This window comes from Protopterus annectens, chromosome 17.part0, assembly GCF_019279795.1.
Source record: "Protopterus annectens isolate FY-2018-M chromosome 17.part0, PAN1.0, whole genome shotgun sequence".
Classification (NCBI taxonomy): Eukaryota; Metazoa; Chordata; order Ceratodontiformes; family Protopteridae; genus Protopterus; species Protopterus annectens.
In genome coordinates this window covers 504,845,257-504,870,094 of record NC_056751.1, presented here as the reverse complement: position 1 = coordinate 504,870,094, position 24,838 = coordinate 504,845,257, and the positions used below count along the sequence as shown (strand labels likewise).

The following is a 24,838-nucleotide window of genomic DNA, read 5'->3' as shown; positions in this document are numbered from 1 at the left end:
ATAAACCCAGATTAGATGAAAACAACAACAAGAAAAGATTTTTTGGGGGTACATTAATTCCTACATATAAAAAAAGAAAGTGTCAGACTCTGATTGTTGTCTCAGGGATATTGCGTACAAGTTTAATAAATTATTTTCCAGCACTACTACAACAACCTATGGGATATATTAGGTCAAGTGTATTAATTCTTACAATTTCTGTTCTAGGATATCCTTAAGTAACATCAGGAAAACCATCATCAAAAAAGTACAGTTGTGTACACTTACCATAAATGTAGATGTTCGAGTGTATTCACTGTTGCAGTCATCACATTTGGGTTATCTGCTTGCAGTAGCCCTCAGTCGGCCTGATTATCAAAGTCTTGGGTCCTGCGTCGGTTGCTGTCTCATCTTCCATGATGTCAGGTATTCAGGAGTATAAAGCATGCAGCCGATGCCATTACATAAGTTTTTTTTGCCCAAGATGTCAGGTGCCCCCCAATGGGGAGCAATTAAATACATAAATATAATATAATATATATATATATATATATATATATATATATATATATATATATATATATATATATATATATATATATATATATATATATATATATATATATACACACACACATATATATATATACACACATATATATATATATATATATATATATATATATATATATATATATATATATATATATATATATATATATACATACACACACACACACACACACACAAAAGGTTATACCTCCAACAAAAAAGCAAATACACCAAAAAGCTTTTAAGCATAGTAAAGGAGCATAGAGGTACAGCCAAAAGAGCAGGGGGTCTGGAGGGAGGGTAACCAGGACTGCAACAGTGAATATACTCGAACATCTACATTTATGGTAAGTGTACACAACTGTACTATGTTCTTCATGTTTCACTGTTGCAGTCATCACATTTGGGTAGATTCTCAAAGCTAAGGATGGGAGGAGGAATTTAGATAGCATTAGGACCAGCTATAAGGCCCTGCAAGACTGCAGTGGTAAAGCCAGCTCTGGACGTAAGAGAAAATTGGCAAATGGTAATGCTTTGTGAAGGTAAGTACAAAACTCCAGGTAGCAGCTTCTAGGATGTCTCTGGTAGGGACACCCCTGAGAAAGGCTGCACAGGTAGATGCAGCCCTGGTTGAATGGGGTCTAATCCCCTGTGGAATAGGTTTTCCATGGTGCTTATAGCAGAAATAAATGAAATAGCCTATCAATTTAGAAATGGTTTGCTTTGAAATAGCCTTCCTCTCTGCCCCTGCAGCAAATGCTACCAGCAGTTGTTCATACTTCCTTTGAGGTTTAGTCCTGTCCATGCAAAATCTAAGTTGTCTGTGCACATCTAAGGAGTGCAGTAACCGTTCCCCTTTATTCTGTGGGTTAGAAAAGAAGGTTGGCAAATGAATGGATTGATTAAGAGCCACACTGGATACCACCTTGGGCATGAAGAAAGGATTGGTCCTGAGGGACACCCTGTTCGCATGAAAGATGATGAAAGGTTCCACTGCCATAAGGGCCTGTAATTCAGATACCCTTCTTGCTGAAGTGATTCCTAAAAGGAAAGCTGTTTTCCAAGAAAGGAATTTTAACTCTGCACTTGCAGCTGGCTCAAAAGGAGGCAGAGTGAGTTTTTCTAATATAAAGTTAAGGTTCCAGGCTGGAGTTGGGGCTCTTCTGGGTGGTCTTAAGTTTTTGGCCCCTCTGAGAAACTACTTGAGCAGTGGGTGAGAAAAAGAGGGGTGGTTCAGTGTTGTAATGAGCTGAAATGTCTGAGGTGTGAATTTTGATGGAGGAAAAGGAAAGGCCCTTGTGAAGCATCTCAGTTAAGTATTGAAGAATCTGAGGTAATTTGGGTGCTGCTCTGGCCATCCCTTGAGTTTGGTTCCAGGCACAGAATCTTTTCCATTTTTCAGCATAAGATTTTCTAGTACTAGGCCTCCTTGCCTCCAAAATGACATCCAACACTTGTTAACTGAGGGATGGTAACTGGGACATTAGGTAATTAGCCAGGCTGCCATGTTCAGGGTTTGAAGCTGGGGGTGCATAATCTGGCTACCCTGCTGTGACAGCAGGGTAGGGGTCTGAGGCAGGTGCCATGGGGCTAGCTGTGACACACTGCGCAAGAGGGTGTACCAGTGTTGGCGTGGCCAGTCTGGTGCAATCAGTATCATCCTTGGTTTGTCCTGTTTGATCTTTAGTAGCACTTTGGAGAGGAGAGGCAGAGGAGGAAAGGCATAAACTGACAGACTTTTTCCAGCTCAAGGACAGAGCATCCACTTTCCAAGCTTGTTTGTGGGGAGTCCTTGTGCAGATTTTGTCCAACTGGTAGTTCTGGGGGGAGGCAAACAGGTCTATATCTGGGCTCCCCCATTTGTTTATCAACATGTTGAAAGTCTTTGGTTCCAGTTTCCACTTGTGTGGTTCCATTAGATTTCTGCTTAGTTCATCTGCCAGTGTATTTCATTTTTCTGGCAGGTACTGAGCCTGTAGATGCACTTGGTAGCTCAAGGCTGTGTTCCACAGAGCCTTGGCTAGTCTGCAGAGGGGGGTAGGAATGTGTACCCCCCTGCTTCTTTATGTACCACATAATAGTGGTGTTGCCCGTCCTTACCATTAATTGTCCTAGAAGAATGTGGTCCTTGAAGGCTGTCAGAGCATTGTGTACAGCTAACATTTCTTTTTGATTGATATTCAGGTGCATTAGACTTGGGTTCCATTTGCCCTGAATGCACTTACCTGCCATGTGAGCCCCCCCCCCCCCATGCATAGTGTGATGCATCTGTTGTCAGGGTTTGGGCGGCAGGGGGTAGAGTGAATGATAGTCCCTGGTTTTGGTGGCAGGCCTCTGCCCACCAAAGGAATTCTAACCATAGGCAAGGTAATGACAGGAATCATTGCATCTAGATCCTGAGAATGTTGACACCATAGGCTTTTTAGATACCATTGTAGTTTCCTCATATGCAGTCTTACATATGGAATTAGTAGAATGCACGAGGCCATGAACCCAAAGGCTTGCAGTATTTGCCTTGCAGATAGCAGGGTTTTTGTATCCACTAGTTTGAAGTTAAGTTGTCAAATGAATTTGTTTCTCTGGCATGAGGAAAGCCATCTGGGAAGTTGTGTTCAAGCTTGCTCCCAGGAATATAATTTGTTGACAGGGCACCAGCTATGATTTCTTTTTGTTTATGGTGTACCCCAGACAAGTTAGCACCTTTGGTACAAATGCCAGATGGTTCAAAAGTATGTCCTAGCTTTCTGCCTGAATTAGACAATCGTCCAGGTATGGGAATATTTAAATATTTCTTTGCCTGCAAAATGCAATGACTGGAGCTAGGCACTTTGTGAATACCCTGGACACAGTAGATAAGCCAAAGGGCAGTACAGAGAACTGATAGTGCATGCAGCCTGCTTTGAAGCATAGGTATCTAATGTAAGATTCCCTGATTGGAATGTGCAAGTAGGCTTCCTTTAAATCCAGTGTTGCCAACCAGGCATCTTTGCCTATCATGGGAAGCAACTGGTGAAGAGTTAGCATCTTGAATTTTGGAATCACCAAAAAGGTGTTTAGGATAGAAAGGTCCAGGATAGAGAGCCATGAGTGGTCTTTTCTGGGTACCAGGAAAAGTCTTGAGTAGAAACCTTGTCCCTTTTCCTCTTCTAGTATACTCTGAATAGCCTCTAATCTTAAGAGAGAGAGTACTTGCTTTTGAGCCTCTGCCCACTGATTTCAGGGTAGATCTGGCCAACCGTTTGGGGTTGGTAATGTGTGGAAGTGAAATGTGTATCCTTGGGAAACCATGTTTAAAACCCATTTGTCCTGGGTAATGAGTTCCCAGTTTTTTTGCTTGCAGAGCAATCTTTCCCCCTAAAGGAGCAGTCAGTTGAGAAGTGCTTAGAAGTTTTAAAGTTAAGTCACTGAGACAACTTACCATAGGGGAGAGTCTTACTACTCCCGGATTTGGAAGTGGGAGCCCCTCACTGCTTAGTCCTGTGCGTACACTTGGACTGAAGCCTGGTTGTTCTGCTGGTTCTGGGTTTGAACTGAGAAGGCCTGGAAGAGGCAGGAAAGGACCACTTTTTTGAGGGTCAATGCCTACTAAATCTTGGAGGCTGCACTTGTAAGAAATCTTTAACAGTTTGCATAGATTTAGCTTTTTCCTCCATCTTTTTAAGAACTTCTTCTACTTTGTTGCCAAACGGGCAGTCCTGATTTAAGGGGGCATCCAGCAATTTAGTTTTAACATGATCTGGCAAAGACTGCTCCTTAAGCCAAGTATGCCTTCTAAGTACAGACCCAGTGACAGCAGCCCTGCAAGATGCCTCTAGTGAATCAAAACCACATTGCAAAGTATGTTCTCCAACCTGTTCAGAAGAATGCATTAAATCCTTTAAATCTTTATTTTCAGCACAATCAGGAATCAACATAATTTTCTGTTTAAGCAATCCAATAATATGCTGTTGATACTTTAACATATGAAACTGGCAATTTAAGGCCCTGATGGCCAAGGCTGCAGATGTGTATACCTTCTTACCCCATCTATCCAGGGCCCTGGAATCTCTATCAGAGGGGTTAGGATTTTTGGCAGCAGTAGCCTTAATGCCCTTGGGTCCCTGTGAAATGGTCTCAGGATCCGCAGTAGGATTTTCAAAAAGAAATGTGTGAGAATCAGGAACCTTGTAATATTTATCAGGTTTTCTGGGAGCAGGAGGTAAAGAGTCAGGGGCCAAGCTAGATTCAGAGAAGGCATCATCAACAATGTCCAGTACAGGGGGATAGCTAAAGGCCTGTGTTGAGGCACGAGTAAGAAACCTCAGATGCTTTTTAGAATCAGAATAATCCTGGCTTTCCCAGTGAAAATGCTCCCCAAGAGTATGCAAGGTTTCACCAAAAGAAAATCCTCTGGGGAGAAGCAGAGGGAATAGAGTCCACTGCATCAGAATCCTCATAGGTGGATAAGGGTAAATCCTGGTCATCAGAGGAGACAGAAATTTCAGAATCCTGATCAGAAGTATCATAAGCAAATTCAGTCCTAGGTCTCAGAGGGGGAAGGTTGGCTTCCCCTGATTAAGTAATAAGATCTTCAGCCATTCTTATTTGTTTTTTAGGCACAGAGGCCTGACCATGCGGTTTGGTCGTCTGTTTTAGGCATGGTTCGAGTTTTAGGCCTTGAAGAAGAAGAAAGGGTCTCAGTAGAGGCCTGCAAATCTGAAGTAGTGGGTATCAGGGGCTGCGAAAGCGTCTCACTGAGTACCGGCGAACTGGTGACTAGCTTAGGAGAAGCGCCGTCGGCAGCTTTGGACCTAGGCGGCCTGTCTCTGTCTTTATCTTTGCGTTTTTTCGCAATGTCGGTAGTCGGGTGGCTTACCGAAGACATATCTGGATAATTGAACCGAGTACCAAAATATTTACCAGCAAAAATATACGGACGACGAATAGTTTGTGGTTAAAATAAGGCACAAAACAGACAGTGAGGTAAGTCATGGTCAGGGTCTAGGCAAGGAATACAGTACGAATTAAAATTTTGAGATATTTGCTTTCCACAAGAAATACAATTATTGACTGTTACTGACATCAGTTTAGAGCAAGAAAAATTTCCACAATGGGGTACTTAGCTTTATTTGAAGACTTCGGTTCTGGAACTCGAAAATGAAAATTTCAGGAGTCGGCCGACCAGCACTTGCTAACTGCTTCTGCTTCGGGCACCACACAGCAAGAAAGACTGATGTAATGGCATTGGCTGCATGCTTTACACCCCTGACTACCTAAGGTCATGAAAGATGAGACAGCAACCGACGCAGGACCCAAGACTTTGATAATCAGGCCGACTGAGGGCTACTGCAAGCAGATAACCCAAATGTGATGACTGCAACAGTGAAACACGAAGAACATCTAAGTAATACAGCAATGAGTCCAGAAAAAATATCTACTGTGATGATTAAACCCATTAAAGCGGATTTGTGCTGCTATCTAGAGTTCATTTTCAATAATTTGCATTGAACTGGAACAGTTCCTCCTTTATGGTAACGGTCCTCTAACTCCTATTCTTAAGAAAGATAAAGTGTCTGATGTAAAAACTACAGACCTATTAGCATGACTTCAGTTTTAAGGAAATACTATGACAGATGTTTCTTTGCCCTTATGACTGAAAGTAACCTCTCTACTGATGTAATACATCTAGATTAGCATGGACTTCATGGCAGACGTACATTTCCCAAATTAGCCAAGTTCTATGATCAGATGACCTTGGTCTGTGATATTGGTTTAGCTTGGAGCATTATACTTCTTTCTCTAACCAAGGCCTTTGCTTTCCTGCCACATCATGCAATACATATATCCTTACAATTATTAACTGGATTATGGCTTTCAGTTAGAAGTAAGATAGTAGTTAATCAATGTTTTCTGACATATTCAACTCTTTCTGGTATATTTCAGGGTTCAGTCATTAGCCCTTTGTTGTTTGCATAGTCTTTGCTAGCATTTCTATATGCAATTCCTGTTGGATTAATAAACATGCAAATGGCCGTTTAACAGAATTTATCATTAGCAACAAAGCCTTTGATGAAATTAATTTCTGTCTGTCTGAAACCTCTAATTTGGCATCTAAATCTGGAATACCTTGCAGCCTGGACAAACATAACAATGTTTTTGGGAAATCCTAAACTTAAGGAACTAATTTTATTGCCAGAGTTTGCCATTGAACAAACTACTTCTTAGAAGGACCCAGAAATTAATATTACAAATAACATTTCATTAAAAAATCAAGTAGACATCACTGTATGAGGACTTGGGTTGCAAGCTGATAAATCCATCCACGAGAGATGAGAACTGCTTGAGAAGCCTATTCATGACATAGCTACAACAGTTTATTTTGTATTTACAGCATGGGTCAGTTGAACAGATTACAGATTGTTCATAGTAAATTTACAAAGAGAGTAACATCCATTTCTTTTTTTTTTCAATAATTCTTTATTATTTTTCACTTGTTCATACAAACTTTTAACAGGGAAATACAGAGATAATTTCCGAACAACTTCTATAAACATTGTAACAAAATATATACATTATTTACACGAATGGATTCACAATTAGAATAACATATATATAAAAATTCTTCTGTGCAAAGATAATATCTTGAAATAATATGGTTCTTACAAAGGTTATACTTAGTATAAATAACAATGGGGTTTCCTGCTCTCGGTACATTAAGCTAATATAATGTTGAAAATTTGTTCCCAAATCTTTAGATTATTTGGATGTTTACTTTGGCTATTGATAACATATTTGTGGGCTAATATGTGTTTTATCGCTAAAACCTTAAAATTTTCCCAAGAAGTTTGAGTTGGGTTCAGCCAATTTGTAGCTATATAGAGCTTCATTAATAGGAAAATGTTGATAAGTACAATCGCCTGGGATCTAGGTGTATTATTTGGAGGAATGTGTAATATTCTAAATTCCCAAGACAACGTTGAATTTTGATACCCCATCTTTTGTAGTTGTAACTTCTAATTTACATTATGAGGCAAGGTGTCACCATTTAAACCTGTGCTCTTTGCACTCCCATTATATCAGAGGCAAACTTATATTAGCTTATAAAGCATTCCATTCGTAAGATCTGAGATTTTTAAATTTGCAAATTTGTAACCATGACAAAACCTTTAGACATTCAAACAAAAAAACTGCATAAACAATAAAAGAAGACTTGAAGGAACTGTATTTTTCGAAACATTCTAATTGTCTGGAGCAAAGTTCCTTTACTCTTTCATAATTCTGATTAACTTCTTTTAAGAGCAATATGGATAAGTGGTTTGAACTCAATGTCTTCAAAAAAAAAAATAAGGAATCTGTGTTCTTTAACAGCCCTTAGGCCAGAACTCTGTTAACACTGGAAGAAATAAGTTTAAGTCTGAGAAAGGTTTTAGACATGTACAATGAGTAACTGTGGGAGATGCAAAAAAATATGGGGCTGGGGAAACATCCACCTTATTTACATTTAGTCAGTTTTTATTCCCATGGTAAGGAGAAGACTGGGCAAGTAAATTAAAATGAAAAAAGAAAAAAAAAAAAAAAAGAGTCTCATCAGTTGGGTAGTAAGGCATTGAGATGATGTAAGTAAAGGAATGGTTTTAACGGAGTAATAATCTTATTTATTCTGAATTATGAAGATGATGTGGTAGTGGATGTAAAAATCTAGCAAACAAGTCGAGTGTTCACGATAATGACAGATCTGCATGATGAATATCAATATTCTTCAACAAGCAGGATTTGATATGCAGGACTTAGCTTGGCAGGAGCTATTTTCCCTGGCTGTTGAGCCTCCCCTTTATCAATAATGTTCTGTGCAGCTCAACCATTCCAGATGACAAAATAGGAATACATATAAAGGAGATGACAAAATAAAAAGAAAAGAACTATCACATCTCTGAATTTCACCCACCAAATGCCAGGGGGATCGGTAGGTGGGAAGGTTGAAGAATGTGGACATCAACCATCAACCTACATTTTCAACCAGTGAAGCAGTCCCTAGCTCAACATTCGGGATGTCATCATGAAAGCTTAACCTTGATTGCGGCCTCATAGGAGACCCTGAGATTATATCTAGCTTGTAGAGTCTTACAAAGATACACAAAATGGCTCATGTTGCAGTTACACAGGTTACCTATGGATGCATCTTGAAGAATACCCAAGAGGTATTCACTGCTCTGGCTGAATGCACTTTGGGTGTAAAAGGCAGTACCCTATTACACTTTGAATAAAACTTAGCACACAGAGAGCCATCTAGACAAACTGACTTTGGAATTGTTGGATTCCAACCTGTAAGCAGCATAGTACACAAAAGGATAATATCCTTCCCAACTGATTCCATTTGGTCAACAAAATCTCAGCTGCCTATGCACTTCTACAGAATGCAAGAACACTCCTCTCCATTAGAATACTCTGGAAAGAATAAAGGCAAGTTTATGGATTGATTTAAATTAGCCTGCATCACTACTCAAGGCATAAAAAAGAGGCACATACTCAATGACAGCCTGCCATTTGGAAGACTAAGCATGGCAGGCTACACAAAATACTTGTAATTCTGAGACCTTTCTTGCAGAAGTAACAGAAAGATTGTTTTCCAAGATCAAGATAAGTACTTCAACTCTGCACTAGAAGCAGACTCAAAAGTTGGTAGAATTAAGTCTTCTACCACAAATATTCAGATCCTAAGGAAGGACAGGTTTCTTGAAGGATAGGTGTATTTAAACAGTAACCTTGAAAAAGGCCTTGCATGCCCTTAAGTAAGGCAGGAGAAGAGTCAGAGAAGCCCCAATGAAAACTGATTGTAGCTAAATGAACTAACACAGAAAAAAATTTCAGCCTTTGTCAAAAAATCGAGATAGATGATCCAAGACAAAAGACACAGGTGCTGTAAAAAGATTTTTTTCCCTCAAAAGTGTCCCAGATGGAGTCCACTTACTTTTATACATCTTTCTAGTACCGCATCATGGGCAGAATGTAAGGATTTGGGTAAACCTAAGAGTGTATGCAGCATCCTTGGCCATCACTGCTACTGCAGTAACCATGCAGTTAGAAGAAGGGACTGAAGGCTGTGCGAAGCTTGCCGGACATGCAGATGACAAGGGTCCAGAAGGGCCTCAGTCACAGTGGTTTTGACCACAATGCCAAAGTAGCTGAAGTCAGACTTGTTGAAGCCAAACTGGAGCTGTGAAAATAATTTTGGAGTTGTGTGCTTTAGCTTTCTGTATAAATTTTGGATTAACGGAAAAAGTACAAAGTCCTAAAGTCTTTGAATAGACCAGATCATCATTGGTCTGCTTCTTTTTGAGGGGTTAGAAAAGTTACTGCACTTAAGAGTTGGTCAGGATGCAGAAAGGCAGAACAAGTGTATTTATAAGTGAAGGACGTCTCCTAATAAACTTACATTCAAGAAGTTCAACTTGTTAACTTCTGTTACTGAACATGCAGAAAATACAGAACAGCACTCTAGAACAGGGCAAGACTTGAATAAGCTGGTTAGAATTTGAATAACTAAAGGCCACAGATAAGAACAACAGAGCCACCGCCTAAATACTTCAGTTCCAATATGAAGGTAATTACTCTTGAAATACTCCTATTTTTGAATCAAACTCCCAGGTCTTTGATCACAGTGACCTTAGTTATAACTATTATCCAGCATAAGAGGACACTCTAGCTTATTACGACCAAAGGTCGTTACCCTGCATGTCTTCACAATAAAATTTCAACCTAAATGTTAAACGGCTAATTCTGAAGAAAATTAGTTCTCTAAATTAGATATTCAGAAGCTGAAATAACTGCATCTGGTATACCATCATCAGTATGCTCAGAACCAGCAGTCGGGTGAAGTTGTAAAACAGGAAGACCAAAGGTTAAAATAAGATGGGTCCCAAAACTAAACCTTGAGGGACACCTGCATTTACCTCAATCCATTAATAGCTTCCATTCAATACTGTCAGTCTCCAACTTCCTTTGAAACCAAAGGCATCCAATTACATGAATTGACAATACAAGCTTTAAGACCATTAATGAACCCAGAATTTGGCAAGATGTCAAAAAACTTCAGCCAAACTCAAACCACACTGGTGGGTAAGCTTTAATCAGACGCAATGCGTATGACCTCATAAAAGTCAATTATACTAATAGATTTGATCTTTCCAGCAACTCATGCTGGGTTGTATCAATCAGTGTGGGATACTTGCATATTTTCAAATGCTGCACTGTACATTAACTTCAACTATGAGTGAATGTATTGAGCAAATCTACTGTTTCGTTTTTTTTTGTTTTTTTTTTTGTAACTAAGTTGCACCTATCACCTTTGCTTCTACTGGCAAATTACAATATTTCAAGTCATTAGTTATACTGCCATTCTATATTAAGGCCTTAAAATTCAGGAGGGTCAACTGACACATCCCTCACTGCATGTACAAATAAACCAGGCAAATTGTCAAGACCAAGACTATATTTAACTTTTACCAAAGCATACTAATTGTAGCCATACCAATACACGCACACCGGCAATTTGCAAGTCCTATAGCAATATAATATAAGAATAATTGCTGTTAACAGAGGCACTAGACAAAAGTACTCCTTAAACATATTTGCATTGTTCAATGATTTATAAAACTGGGTTATTATACACAAGCGTGCAGAGTTTTATATTGACTATCTTTGACAATTCAAGTACTTGGCACAATGTATATCCTATTTTAAACAGTCTAACTAAAGCATTCAGCTTATACTTACAAAAGCAAGTGAAAATAGCCTGTAGATGCCTTCTCAAGGAGGTGTGTGTGTGTGTGTGTGTGTGTGTGCGTGCGTGTGCGTGTGCGTGTGTGTGTGTGTGTGTGTGTGTGTGTGTGTGTGTGTGTGTGTGTCTAGCCAAAAGTGCTATATTTTCATAACCTACTCCCATATCCTCATGTCTTCTCAGGAAGGAGGAACACATTACTCAGTTTTCCGATGTACCACATTAAAGCCATGCTGTTGGACAGAATGGCAACTGTAGCATGGAACTTATAAACAAAGACATTGGCAACCTTCAAACACTGGACCCCACCCAGTTTGGGTTTGTGAAGGGCTGATCTTGTCTCCTGAACCTGATTGACTTCTTTGAATCAGTCTCCAGAGCCATGGACAAGGGTAAGGTGGTCCACACAGCCTATCTAGACCTTGCCAAGGCCTTTGACACCACCCCCCACTCTGGAATCATAGATAAACTTACTAAGTTGGGCATTAATCCCTATGTCACCCAATGGGTTGCTAAATGGCTTACTGATAGAACCCACACTGTAAAAGTAGCTGACTCCAAATCCAGCTCCGGACAAGTGACAAGTGGAGTACCTCAGGGTTCAGTCCTGGGGCCGCTCTTGTTTGGCATCTACTTCTCTGAAGTACAGGTCAACACTAAGGGACTCTGGCTAACAAAGTTTGCAGATGACTGCAAACTGGGAGCCATTATTGAATCCCAAATGATGTGGATACTCTACAAAAGGGCCTTACAGAAACAGATGCTTGGTGCCAGAGCCATGGGCTCAAGCTCAATGCCAAGAAATGTATTGTTATCCCCTTTGGGAAAAAACATGTATCCATGAATTACCATATAGGTGGCAATACACTAAACACAGAAAGTGTGATAAGAGACTTAGGGACACAGGTGGACAGTGGTCTCACCTTCGATAACCACATCGCCACAACAGTCAGGAAATCCTTCTATGTGGCACACCTCATCACGAAGGGCTTTTCATCCAGAAAAAAGGAGGTCATTGTCCCACTGTACTCATCCCTCATTAGACCCATTATAGAATACAACGCCCCATTTGGTATGTACCTCTCAAGACATCTGCAACAACTGGAAAGGCCTCAGAAATACCTCACTAAAAGAATCACAGGCCTAAAGCAGATGCCCTACGCTGACCGCCTTAAAAAACTCCAGCTATACTCGGTCGCATATAGTCTACTCGGAGGCGATCTTCTGCTTAACATACAAGGCCATGTCAAACCCAGAGCTGTTGGACATGCTACACTTAAAGAAATCCCAATCCCTCAGAGCTACACGCTCCAGGGATCTAAACCTTGTCATCACAATAAACAAAACATGCTGGAGGGATAGGTTCCTGACTCAGAGACTCCCCAGACTCTGGAATAGATTGCCCATACATGTCAAGCAGAGTGCCTCTTTGGACCTCTTCAAGAGGAACCTTGACGATTGGATGGGAGAAAGGAAATTCACCCCAGGGATCACGTCAGTCGCCCTGCTAGACAGGGGTCCAGGAAAGTAAATAATGTGGGAAGAAATAGCCAGGGAATTGTTATGGCTAGGCTTGTATAGGCCCTAGAGCTGATAGCCTAGTACCAACCTATGAACCTATAAGGGAGTTCTAAAAGGCCTGCTGAGCTAGAGTGACCATCTTCATATCCAAAACACGGATGTTGTTATGCAACAGCTGAAAATATATGAATTACAACTGAGCAGACAAAGTGGCTGTGGGGAGGAATAGAAAGAAAAATTAAAATGAAGGTAATCCCAAGACTGGGTTGGGGACTGATGTGGGGCTGATGATGTAATGAAGACTAGAGAGGTATGTTAGGACACATGAAAACTCTGTCAAAAGAAGAAAAAAAGATACTGAAGGTTACCAGAACTGTGTCCTTAAGACCCTCTTCAAGAAGCACAGTTAAGGGAGCACAAACAAGTTAAATTGACCATGAGGGGATTTATAAAGTCAGTAGGGGCTAGCTACAAAGGAGCTTGTAGAAGAATGGTAATCCTCTTGTCAAGCAAGGCTTCCATTTGAAGCAGATTATCAGGTGGAGGAATCTGGGTTGGCTAGGGGGACCAGAAAAAAATGCCCAATGCCGCCTTTGTTATCCACATTACATTTAGAACCATAGGCAATAGTAATGAGAGACTTTGCTGCATAGGGCTATGAATGGAGGGGGGTGCAACTAAAAAATACTCTTTTTGCTGACAATGTACTGGTAAAACTAAGGAGACTCCAGATGAATAACCTTTTGTTCTTTGATAACCTGCAGGACAGCAGAATAAAAGGAATGAAAGCACTAAACCACAGTCCGGTCTCGGTGTTTTATTTTTTATGTTAGTAGTTTATAATAGTTTTTATTGGAGAAAAAAGTTTTTATTTAGAATGTACAATAATTACTTTGGTTGCTTTTAGTTTTTCGGTTTTCTTTTTGATAAAATAAATGTACTCAAGATGAAAGTCATCAATTTTAATTAAACTCAGGTCATGGTAATGCAATGCTCTAAGCTGTGTGGCCATCAGAAACTTTGGTATGGAGGGGATATGTTCTGGTGCATGCATTTGTAGAATGGAAAACATTATGTTTAGAATTACACCTGTGGGTACACGTTTTACAATATCATGTTTCACATCACATGCTTTACTTAGGTCAGGCCTTCTAAAACGTGCCCAACTGGGGCCAGTTGGCTAAAGTGAAGAAAAGGATTATAGAACTTACCTGAATGGGACCCATGCTAAGAAAAGCATGGGAAAAAAATGTCGCTACTAAAGAAAGGAGGTTGTCTGGCAGGACAAGATGAGGACTCTACAAATTTCCCTTTTATGGAATATGTTAAATGCAGATATATGTATCTAAATGCAAGCAGACATTAAAGACAAACTTCCATTCATAAGGTCATAAGGTAAGGACATTTTTAGAAGTATGTTGAAGTGCAGACCAGGAAAAGGATAGATTGGACTTTAGTGGTAATACTTAAGCAGGAACTATATAAAGGATATTTACGAACACAGACTTTACATCCTGGAGACAAGATTTATCATCTGGAGGGATGAGAAGAAGAAAACAGTGTACTGGTGATGGATGCAGAGAGATCATAAGCCCCTTACTGGGAACAACAACTCAGAATGGGGAAGTCCTCTCCTGGGGAGAGGTGGAATGTTTTCAGCTTCTTCACAGTTTTATCCATATTACTATGCTCTTAAACAAGAATCCATAACACTGGCTGTATTAATGTAGCCCTCAAAAATTGGCCACATCTGATTAAGTGGACTGTAAAAAATAATGAAAGAGCAACAGGCTTTTGTGGGGCTGGTGTCAAAGACATATAACTAAACAGGCAGTGGCATTAAGAGTCAGGTGGGAATGGAAAATAAAAGTGCTAAGCAGGGTAAGAGAGCAATGAATATGAAATCACATGCAGTTAATGCCCAGAGTATCTATTAAATCACAGAAATTTTAAATCTTCACCTGGAAAGGTCTTCAGACATATCTTCATACATTGAAGACTCTTGTGAAGACCTTTTAAAAACTGAAACAGAGATGCTGGAGATGCTCTACGGGTTTAAGAGAGGTGTATCCTTTCTGAACACACTTGAAACTAGAGAATTTTAAATGGGAGTTGCACTGGTAATTAAAAGATCTGTCTGGGGTTGGAATCAGACTCTAATCTCCTTTTATTTTAGGGGTACTAGTAGGACCCGCACTTTTACTGTATAATAATACAGATAATACCGGCAGGCAATAGAAACCCCATGCTTCAATAAAAATAGGGGAATTAAAGCTTTTATTGGTTAGTGGATGATGAGTGAATGGTGGCCCTGGGAAATAAGACAAATTTATGCATGAAGAGCTTCCTTGGTTGCAATATTTAGATAATCTAGCAAACAGAAAATTGAGATGTTGGATTTGTTGGCCCCTTTTTCTCATCCTTCCAACCTTGGTTCCCTCCTCCACTCTTAGACAATGGGAGGTTATAGAAATAACTACAGGATAGGCATGATTAGCTGGTATATGAATAATACACATTATGAAAGCCACTACAGAAAATTACAACAATGTGTATTGTTGTAATACAGCAGGTTTTGTTTTACTAATGTTTAAGCATTTGGCTTGGATAACATATGATTTTGTATACATGTTGGTATTTAAAGCAGTTTAATAAATTTTGTGTCATTAAAAAATTGATAGGGTTGCATGTGTATTACAATTCATTTTACAGTTTTGCATCACAACTCATAATCAGCAATTAGGTTGTGATAAACAGATTTTAAAAAAGGACAAAAAAAAGACAACAGGTGGCTCAATACTCCAATTCAGCAACTAATAGCTTGAAGTTGCAGTTACTTACATCCATGAAGTTTGTTAGTTTCTCAGGCACCTCCTTAGGAGTAGCTAGGCTATCTAGATTCTTGAGCTTAGCATTCCTGCTCTTCTCCAATAGCTGCTCAATTGTTAAGCCATTATCACCAAGCATTCGACGAGCAGTCCGTGTCTTCTTCAGGGGGATCCTGTTAAAACAGCAGTACAAGAAGTTCTCAAAATGAAATCATAGTGATTGTTACCGTTGCAATGCATTTTTAATCCAGGTCTGTAATAACCACACAAAGGAAAACAAACTAAAAAGTTTTTGTTGGAAAAAAAGCTGACTTACAAGAAAAAAGAAGAAGTTATGTCTTACCATAACGTTCCATCTGTATTGTTGATCCTCGTTCAGTCATTACGCATGGGTATCGGTTCCGAACTCGGAAACAAGCCGGCCATTTTCCAAGCTCGCATCAGCTTCAAACTCTCGAGCTAAACTCTTACCCACAATCCCCCTCTCCCTGTTACCTCAGATTGAGTTTGCAAGTTAAAGAAGGTAGAGGCTACCTCTGGTCAAATAACCTAAGAGAACTGGATGGTGAGATCCACTAGAAACCACAGGAGGGGGAAGGAGGGAGGGTCGTAATGACTGAACAAGGATCAACAATACAGAGGGAACGTTATGGTAAGACATAACTTCTTTATCTGATATTGTTAATCCTCGTTCATTCCTTACACATGGGACAGAGTCCCCAGCTACCTCTATTCCTGGGAGGCTCTCATGGAAGGCCATTCCTGAGCACCACAGAAACGAAAGATGCTCTTCCCCTGGAGGCCAAATCCAATTTGTAATGATTGATGAAGGTATGAGGTGTAGCCCAAGTTGCAGCTGCACAGATGTCATGTAAAGAAGCTCTGGCATGGAAGGCAGCAGAAGTTGCCACCGACCTTGTTGAATGAGCTTTCATGGTAGTAGGCAACGAGATATTACGTTGTGTGTAAATATAGGTCACACAGTCCTTCAACCATCTAGCTAATGTGACCTTAGCAACAGCCTATCCTAATCTAGATCCAGAAAAGGCCAAAAATAATTGGTCAGATTTACGAAAGGGTTTAGTCCTGTTTAAGTAAAAATGGATTTGCCTGTGTATATCTAGGGTATGTAGGCAATACTCTCCTCTGTTTGAATGGTTGGGAAAGAAAACTGGCAATTCAACGGCTTGATTAATGGACTTTCAGAGATCACTTTAGGCAGAAATGATGGATTAGTTCTCAGAGACACTCTATCTCTATGAGAAATCAAGTATGGACTCTTGATACATAAAGCTTGAAGTTCAGAAATAAGTCTGGCAGAAGTAATAGCGACCAAAAACAAGGTTTTCCATGACAAATACTTGAGGTCGCAAGAAGAGGCTGGTTCAAAAGGGGACCTTTGTCAGAGCTTGTAGAACTAATGATAAATCCCATGGTTGAATAGGTTCTCTAAAAGGTGGCTTCAGATGATTCACACCTTTTATGAAGGTCTTGCACAATTTATGGAACATCAGAGAGGAATGTTGGACACCCTCATGAAAATTAGAAATTGCAGCCAAATGAACTCTAATGGTAGAGGCCGACAGACCCGAATGAAACAGTTCGGCCAGATAGTCTAGTATTATCGACACTGGTGCTGAAAAAGGGGTCTACTTGTTTATCTTTCAGCCAACAGGTAAATCTTTTCCACTTGCTCAGATAAGTAATTCTAGTGGAAGACTTATGAGAAACAATGAGAATATCACATATTGGTAAATTAAGATCATTCTGCCTGGTAATCAAGGGAATTGGAGTAGCCAAGCCGTTAGCTTCAGGCTGTTCAGGTTAGGATGAATCGGGTTCTGTGGGTGTGACATCAACTCTGGGATTGGATGGAGAATCCATGGTCGATCAAGTAGGTGAGGCCAAAGGAATGGGAACCAAATCTGTTGTGGCCAATATGGTGTTATGAGGATTACCTTGGTCTTCAACCGCCGGGCTTTCTTCAGAAACCGGAAAGGGCAGAAATGCGTAGAGAAGACCAGAGGGCCAATCGTGGACTAGAGCATCCCTGGGTGACTGTCCCAGAGAGGGAATCTGGGTGAAGTAGTTGCTGCATTCATAGTTGATCGGGGATGCAAAGAGGTCGTAGCAAGGATGGCCCCAGCAGTGGAAGATGTCCGTCGCTATCAAGGGATTCAGGGGACCACTCGTGAGGTTGAAGAATGCACCTGCTGAGACTGTCTACTATCACATTGGAACTCCTGGGAACGTGCGTTGCTAGAAGGAAACAGTTGGTAGCCATATCCCATTGCCATATCCTCATGGCCTCTCCACAAAGGGGGCAAGATTTGGTTCTACCTTGCTTGTTGATGTACCAGACCACCGCCATGTTGTCTGATTGAATTGCAATTGTCCCAGAAGGCAGCAGGGGATGGGATGCTTGCAACGACAGAAGCACCGCCCTCAGCTCTAGAACATTTATATGCAGATGGGCCTCCAGTTGGGACCAAGTGCCTTGGACTGTCTGTCCCTGACATAGCCCCCCCCCCCCAATCAGGGAGGCGTCCGTGGTCACTGTGGCCTTGGGTTGCTGGGGTTAAAAAAGGGCGAGACCATTGTGAGAAATTGTGTGTCATCCACCAATTTAAATCCTGTTTGCACCTGTGGGTTACTCAAATCATGGCTGAAAGAGGATGCTGAAAAGGATACCATTGGGTGAGCAGTAGCCATTGTAGAAGCCTCATGTGAATCCTGGCCAGGGGAACAATGGTGATGGAGGCTGCCATGGAACCCAACAGCTGAAGAACTGAGTGAGCCGTGGATTTTTCCTTTGAAAGGGTTGGAATTAGTTGTTGCTTTATCCTTAAAATTCTGTGCTCTGGAATAGCAGCTCTGCAGTTTTTTGTGTCCAAGATGACCCCTATGAATTCTGTTGACTGACATGGAGTGGAGTGAGATTGGATTTCTTCCAGTTTATGGTTATGCCTAGCCTTTGAGCAGCGAGGAGAGAGCATGCCAGGGCTTTTTCCAGTAGATGTCTGGTGGGGGCGGAAATGAGCCAGTCTAGGTATGGAAACACCTGGAATCCTTGAAGTCACAAGTGAGCTGTGACAACTGCCATGCACTTTGTGAACACACTGAGGGCTGCAGAGAGTCCGAAGGGCAGTACTCTGAACTGGTAGTGACTGGCTCCCGCACGGAAGCACAGAAATCTTCTTGATTGCATGTCCATCTTTATGTGGTAGTACGCATCTTGAAGATATATAGAGCACATCCAATCGTCTTTTTCCAAAAGCGTGAAGATAGACTGTATAGTGACCATCCGGAATTTTTGTACTCTCACAAACTTGTTCAATACACTGAGATCCAAAATTGGTCTCCAGTCCCAGGTTTTCTTTGGCACCAAAAATAGTCTTGAATAGAATCCGGATCCTATCTGGTCTGGAGGGACTATTTGGATGACTCTCTTTCTATCTCTAGTGCTGCTTCTTCCTTTTGACTAGGTGGAACGTTGGGAAGATTTTTTGAAGGGACGAGACAAAGAGCAAAGGAGATATGATAACCTCTGGTTATGGTCCTTTGTACCCAAGAATCTGTGGTGATGGTTAGCCAGGCAGAAGGGTACAAGGAGAAACGTCCCCCAACCACCTCCAGAGAAAAGGAGTTGGGCCGCTCTTTAGAAGCACTGGTAGGACTGACCAGGGAAAGAATCCCTGGAACCCTGGTTACGCGATCCTCCTCTGCCCCGAAAGGAGAGTCTTCCCTACGAGTTCCCCCTCTGCCTCTGGGGGAGAACTCGGCCTGTGTGTCACGGAAAGGACCCTGAGATTTCTTGAACCATAGCTTCCCACTCTATTGGTTTCGGGAGAAAGCACGTTGAGGGGAAGAATAATGAACACCTACAGCAGAAAGGGTCTTACCGTCTTTTTCACATCTGGCCAGTGTGCTTTTAAGTTTGGGCCCAAACAACGAGGAGGGCTCAATGGGGGCATTAAGAAAGGAAGACTTAAAAGGTTCCGCGAAGTTACACAAGTGCATCCAGGCGTGTCGTCTCAAGACCGCAGCTGAACCCGCCGCTCTAGCTGCTCCTTCTGATGCGTGAAATTTCAATCGCATGGAGGAGTTAGATATAGACTCAATGGTGGCCAGCTGAAAGGCCACTTTGTCACGGACCTCATCAGACACTGCACCAGCCAAGGTTTCAGAGAGCTCAGAAACCAGATTCCTTTGACGCCTGGTAAAATGTGCCATATAATTCAGGGACCCGATAGCAAAGGTCGCTGAAGCAAAGGTGCGCTTCCCTATTCTGTCCAGGGCCCGGGACTTTCTGTTAGGTGGATGGACAGTCTGGCTTTCTTCTTCTGCCAGATCCTTTTTTGTTGCGGCTGCCACCACCAAAGCATCTACAGGAAGACCTTTGGACCAATGGGGATATGAAGCAGGAGGGGACAAGATCTTATCTGGCCTCCGGGGAATAGCTTCAACAGTATTAGGGGCCTTCCAAGCACGCTGCACGATGAACTTGACAAGCTCATTGGCAAGTGGAGTAACCCAGGAGGTAGGGGGCCAGGTGCAAAAGGCTTGCAGGAACACAGATTCCTCAGGGGTTGGATTAGAGGGCTGCCAGTCACCGCTCGGTTTCAGAATTTCATGGATATCGCCAAAGGATACCTCAGAGGGTTACCGGGGGGATCCTTCCCCCTCATCAAAATCTGTGTCTTTGGTGAGGGACTCCTCTGTAGAGTCCATGTGCTTCCTCTTACAAGAACTTTTCCGGTGGACCTCCTCAGCGGGAGAAGCTGGGGAAGACAACGGAAAAGGGGATTCCTGAAGGAATATGTCCTGAGGCCCTTGCACCCAGTGTCCGCTAGGTGCGACTTGTGAAACCAGTGTACCAGAGGAGAGCAGAGGTATAGACAGTCCGGTATCGCCAGCAGCAGCGAAAGCCTTCTCCATCAGTTGGAAGGCTGGTCCACCTGGAGAGGAGTGTATGTCTAGGGCAGGGGGCACTCCTCCCCCAAGTGGCTCAGCCTGCCGAATCAGCATCCCTGGATGGCTGTGAGCAGCAAGCTATGCGTGTCACAGCTGACATCCTGGGCCATAGCAAAACTTTCCTGCCATGAAGGCAACTGTGGTTCCTTAGTGAGATCCATAAAGGGAACCGCAGAAGGGGAGGACTGTACTATATCCATGGACTTCAAAGGCAATGAAGGAGGAGAATAAGAAGGTGTCTTTGGAGATGGGTGATCACCTCCCAAGGAAGGATAGTTCCTGGGGGTTGGAATACCTCTGGCCAAGAATGCCTGTTCCACAAGACGCAACACATCATGTTCCGAAAGACTTCTAGTGGACCTCACAGAGACTGAGGGAGAAAAAGGCCTGTCCACAAAAGAGGCAGACTCGGTGCCCATCTCATCTGACCGCACAGAGGACAACGGTGCCAAGAAAGACTGAACTACTGTAGTCTGCACCGAAGAAGTAATTGGTGCCAATGTCATAGTCTGCACAAACACAGGGATCGGTGCCGAAGCTGGAACCGACAAAACTGGAGTCAACAATAAAGGCCTCGGTTCCGAGGAAGATCTCTGAGCAGACTCGGTCAAGGTCTGTGCCGACACAGTGGTAATGGTCTGAACAGAGGATCCCCTTGGTGCCGATATGTAGAAGGCTGCAGGAGGGGACGGAGCCGAAATCAGTAATAGAGCCGAAGGCCTCGGTGCCGAAGGTCTGGGCACCAAAAGCACTGGGGCTGACAGAGAGCTCCGGAGCCGAAATTTGAGCCTTTTTAGGTTTTGGTTGGTGAGAGTCCCCAGCCGGGGACGAAGGCAAGGATTTAGCCTTAGAAGAAACGTCCATTTTCTTATGGGCTTTAGGAGGGGTTGAGACCTCTGACCCAGAAATAGCCTCTGAAAAGGGAGATTTTAGAAGTCCCTTCAGTATCAGCTTATTTTTCCTTTCCAACAAAGTTCTATTAGAAAAGTTCTCACAAATAGTACAAGGTGGTTCAACAGATAAATGGGAAGCTCCCAAACAATAAACACAAAGAGTGAGCATCAGAAGTAGGCAGTTTGTGTCCACAATCAGAACACCGCTTAAACCCCGGACTACCCTTTTTATCTGCCATATTAACAAATAGAAAAGTACCAACAATGGTACAAGAGTACCCGAAGGTATGAAAGAGAAAGGAAAAAGGATTATCAACGATGTTAAGGAGAAAATTACCTCACGGTAAAAAGGGGAAGTAAAGGACAGAAAAAACCTAAAGAAATTAAGAACGCTAGATGCAATAGGGCAAGAGAAAATAAAATATCAACTTTTCTGACAGAAAAGTAATTTGCAAAGCAATTAAACAACAATTGACTGTACTTAGCTCAAGAGAAGTAGCTTGACACGACCGGATGGCAATGCGGCAAATGAAATCTGGGGTAACAGGGAGAGGGGGGTTGTGGGTAAGAGTTTAGCTCAAGAGTTTGAAGCTGACGCGAGCTTGGAAAATGGCCGGCTCGGTTCATAGTTCAGAACAGATACGTAAGGAATGAATGAGGATTAACAATATCAGATCTGTAGATATATATCCTTGTTGTACCAGAGTCAAACTATTTCAAAATTAAATATATAATTTTTTTTTTACACGAGCCACTTATAGTACTGCACACAAAACAAAAGAATGCATACAACACCACAAGAACAATTTTTGTTTTCTCTTCTAGGTGATGATCTTTTACAACTACTACAAAAAAAAAAGTACCAAAAATTCAAAATGCTTGTGTTATGTAGGTTACATTTGTCAGTATTTGCACTGTAGCAGGTTCACAGTGTAATACTTAATATAAAGGTGTGTAAGGTTGTGCAAGTGGTAACGAAATTCTGTTTACTTCATACAAAATATATTTTGTAAAATATATATTTTACCCATTTCTAAATGTTTATTCAACAGGATAACCTTAATGAAAGTACCGCACTAATACAACTATCTCAGAAGAACTTAATTTTCTCTGAACTCTACAAACCTTCACCTTTTTACCTTATAGACCAAAATTGTCTATGTGGTAAACAGCACAGTTTCTGTGGAATTTTTTTTTTTTTGGTTCTAGTTACATGGAAAATTTGGCATTCACTGCCTGTATTCCACATTTAGCCCACCAGTTGGTTAACATGTCATAACACTTTGAAACAGCTTTAACACCAGCAGTGCTTTCTTGTGAGACACAAATTCCCTACAAAGTATTTTTTCACTTAGTTACACAGTGGCGCAGTCTGGGTTAGTTTAGTGCACTTATTTCAGAATTGGTTTGAACTTTACAACAGTCCCCCCCCCCCCCCAAGACTGCAGTCTGTCAGAATGCCATTAATGGTCCAAGTTGGAGGTTGGTATAATAGTTAAGGTGTTTACCTCACAGGCAGAAGTTACAGGGTTTAAGTCTCACCTTTGAGGAAAGTTAGCTAGGTTTAAAATTGCCTACACAAGGGCAGCTTGCCTAGTACTTGCATACGAATCTATGAAAACACTCAAAAGTTTAAATTTCCTGTATTCAGGACTGAAGGCCAACTAGGACCACAAACTCCCTTTCGCTATGCTGATAGCAAAACTATCACCTTTTCAAGCAACAAATCAGTTTTCAAAAATACGGACATTTTTGGATGTCCCAACACAGGCAGTTTATTCCACAGACCTCAAATCATTTGTTCAGCAAAGCTACTCCTCTTATTGGTTTTATTCACAGGAATAAAACATAATTTACTGCACAGCAATTAAGTCTTCTGATTGACGTATAATTCCAGGCCTAATACAGACCTAAATGTCATGTCCTTAAAAGCTTTACAGAGTAGGCAGTTTACTTTTGATGAGCCAATGGTTGATTATGTATAAATCAAGCTGCTGCAATCTTATAGTATATTTTTCTTTTATAAGTGAAGGAAGTCTCCTAATAAACTTACATCCAAGAAGTTCAACTTATTAACTTCTGTTACTGAATATGCTGAATATACAGAACAGCACTCTACAGCATTCAGCTTACACTTACAAAAGCATGTGAAAATAGCCTGTAGATGTTTGTAAATAACTAAAAAGTGTTAGTGTGCACACTAGGAATCTAAACTTTAACCTGACAAGTCAGCAAAGGTAGCACAGAGGGATAAAGTCCTGACTATGTCTCAGGCAACCCAAATCCGATTAGCATTTCAGGCACCTGACAAGGTAAGACAGGTTATCCTGTCTTGGAAGGGAGTGAGGTGTTGCTGAACCCATAAGTTACAATCCCTCAGAGGAGGGGCAAACTATGCAGATGTTGTCTGGGGGCCAGTGTATAGTGCACCAAGCTGCTGAATGTCAGTTGCATGCACTTGTGTAACTGGGGAGCGAGCGAGCAGAATCCACTGCAGTCTTGATGGTCATCGGGCACAGAGGTGAAAAAGATACAGGAAAATAAGTACAGATCCCAGATACACAGTGATTTGAAAGTAAATCTACACCTCTTTTTGTTGGTGCAGTTTCTGTCCATTCCCTCTTCATAATAATTTATTCTCTCTCTCTCTCTCTCATCTGTTTTCTTCACTTCACTTTTCTTCTGGTTTTCTTGGTAGCAAGCAACTTGGCAGGGGGGAGCTAAATTACCCTTCCTCAGCCATTGATTCCATCATATTTGGGGTATCCCCAAACATTCTCAGGTCATGTGAAAGATTTCATCCATCCATCACATGCAGTCTTCTTCCAGTGGGCTATGGTTAGAAAAATTCTAATATGAGCTTTCCTGAGGACAGCCTTGGATGATGTGCTAACAAACTCAGCAAAGGCTCTACTCCAAGCATTTTCCTGGACAACTGACTTCTTTCATGGGGAGCAATTGCATTGATGAGGTGGACAAAACATCCTTTCCACAGCTTGGACTCGTGGATCTTGCTCTTTTAGTTCCTATCCAGAGCTCATGGCCACATGTGAGGATGAAGATACAGACTGAATGGCAAACCAACAGCTTTGTCTCAAAACTCAGACACTACTTCACCACGGAGTAGGTCAACACCTGCAAGGCTGCAGCTGCTGTCCCAATCTACATCCTTCCTTTTATTGAGTAATGAACAAAATCCAAAAACAGTAAGGGCAACAGTTCATCTCCACACAATGAGACAGAGTACAGTGCCTTGTATTTGGAAACCAGGATTCTTCTCTTGTCCACTTTACTCATCAACCACATACATGTCAAAGATCATGCCAGGATGAGGC

The 24,838-nt window shown here is 41.6% G+C and overlaps 1 protein-coding gene across 2 annotated transcripts in view; it reads right to left on the bottom strand.

Annotated features, from left to right (window-relative positions):
* NAPSA (napsin A aspartic peptidase) overlaps nucleotides 1–24,838 on the bottom strand; it is a 776,864-nt gene that overhangs the window by 558,016 nt on the left and 194,010 nt on the right. The window contains exons 1-3 of one of the 2 annotated variants that reach the window (XM_044059078.1): nucleotides 22,625–22,628; nucleotides 18,701–18,705; nucleotides 15,650–15,810 (exon numbers count right to left, since the gene is read on the bottom strand). In XM_044059078.1, coding sequence (XP_043915013.1) covers nucleotides 15,650–15,775 — 126 coding nt within the window. In that variant the 5' untranslated portion in view covers nucleotides 15,776–15,810; nucleotides 18,701–18,705; nucleotides 22,625–22,628. Of the gene's footprint in view, nucleotides 1–15,649; nucleotides 15,811–18,700; nucleotides 18,706–22,624; nucleotides 22,629–24,838 lie in introns of those variants that run through there. The other variant, XM_044059077.1, reaches the window with a different exon arrangement.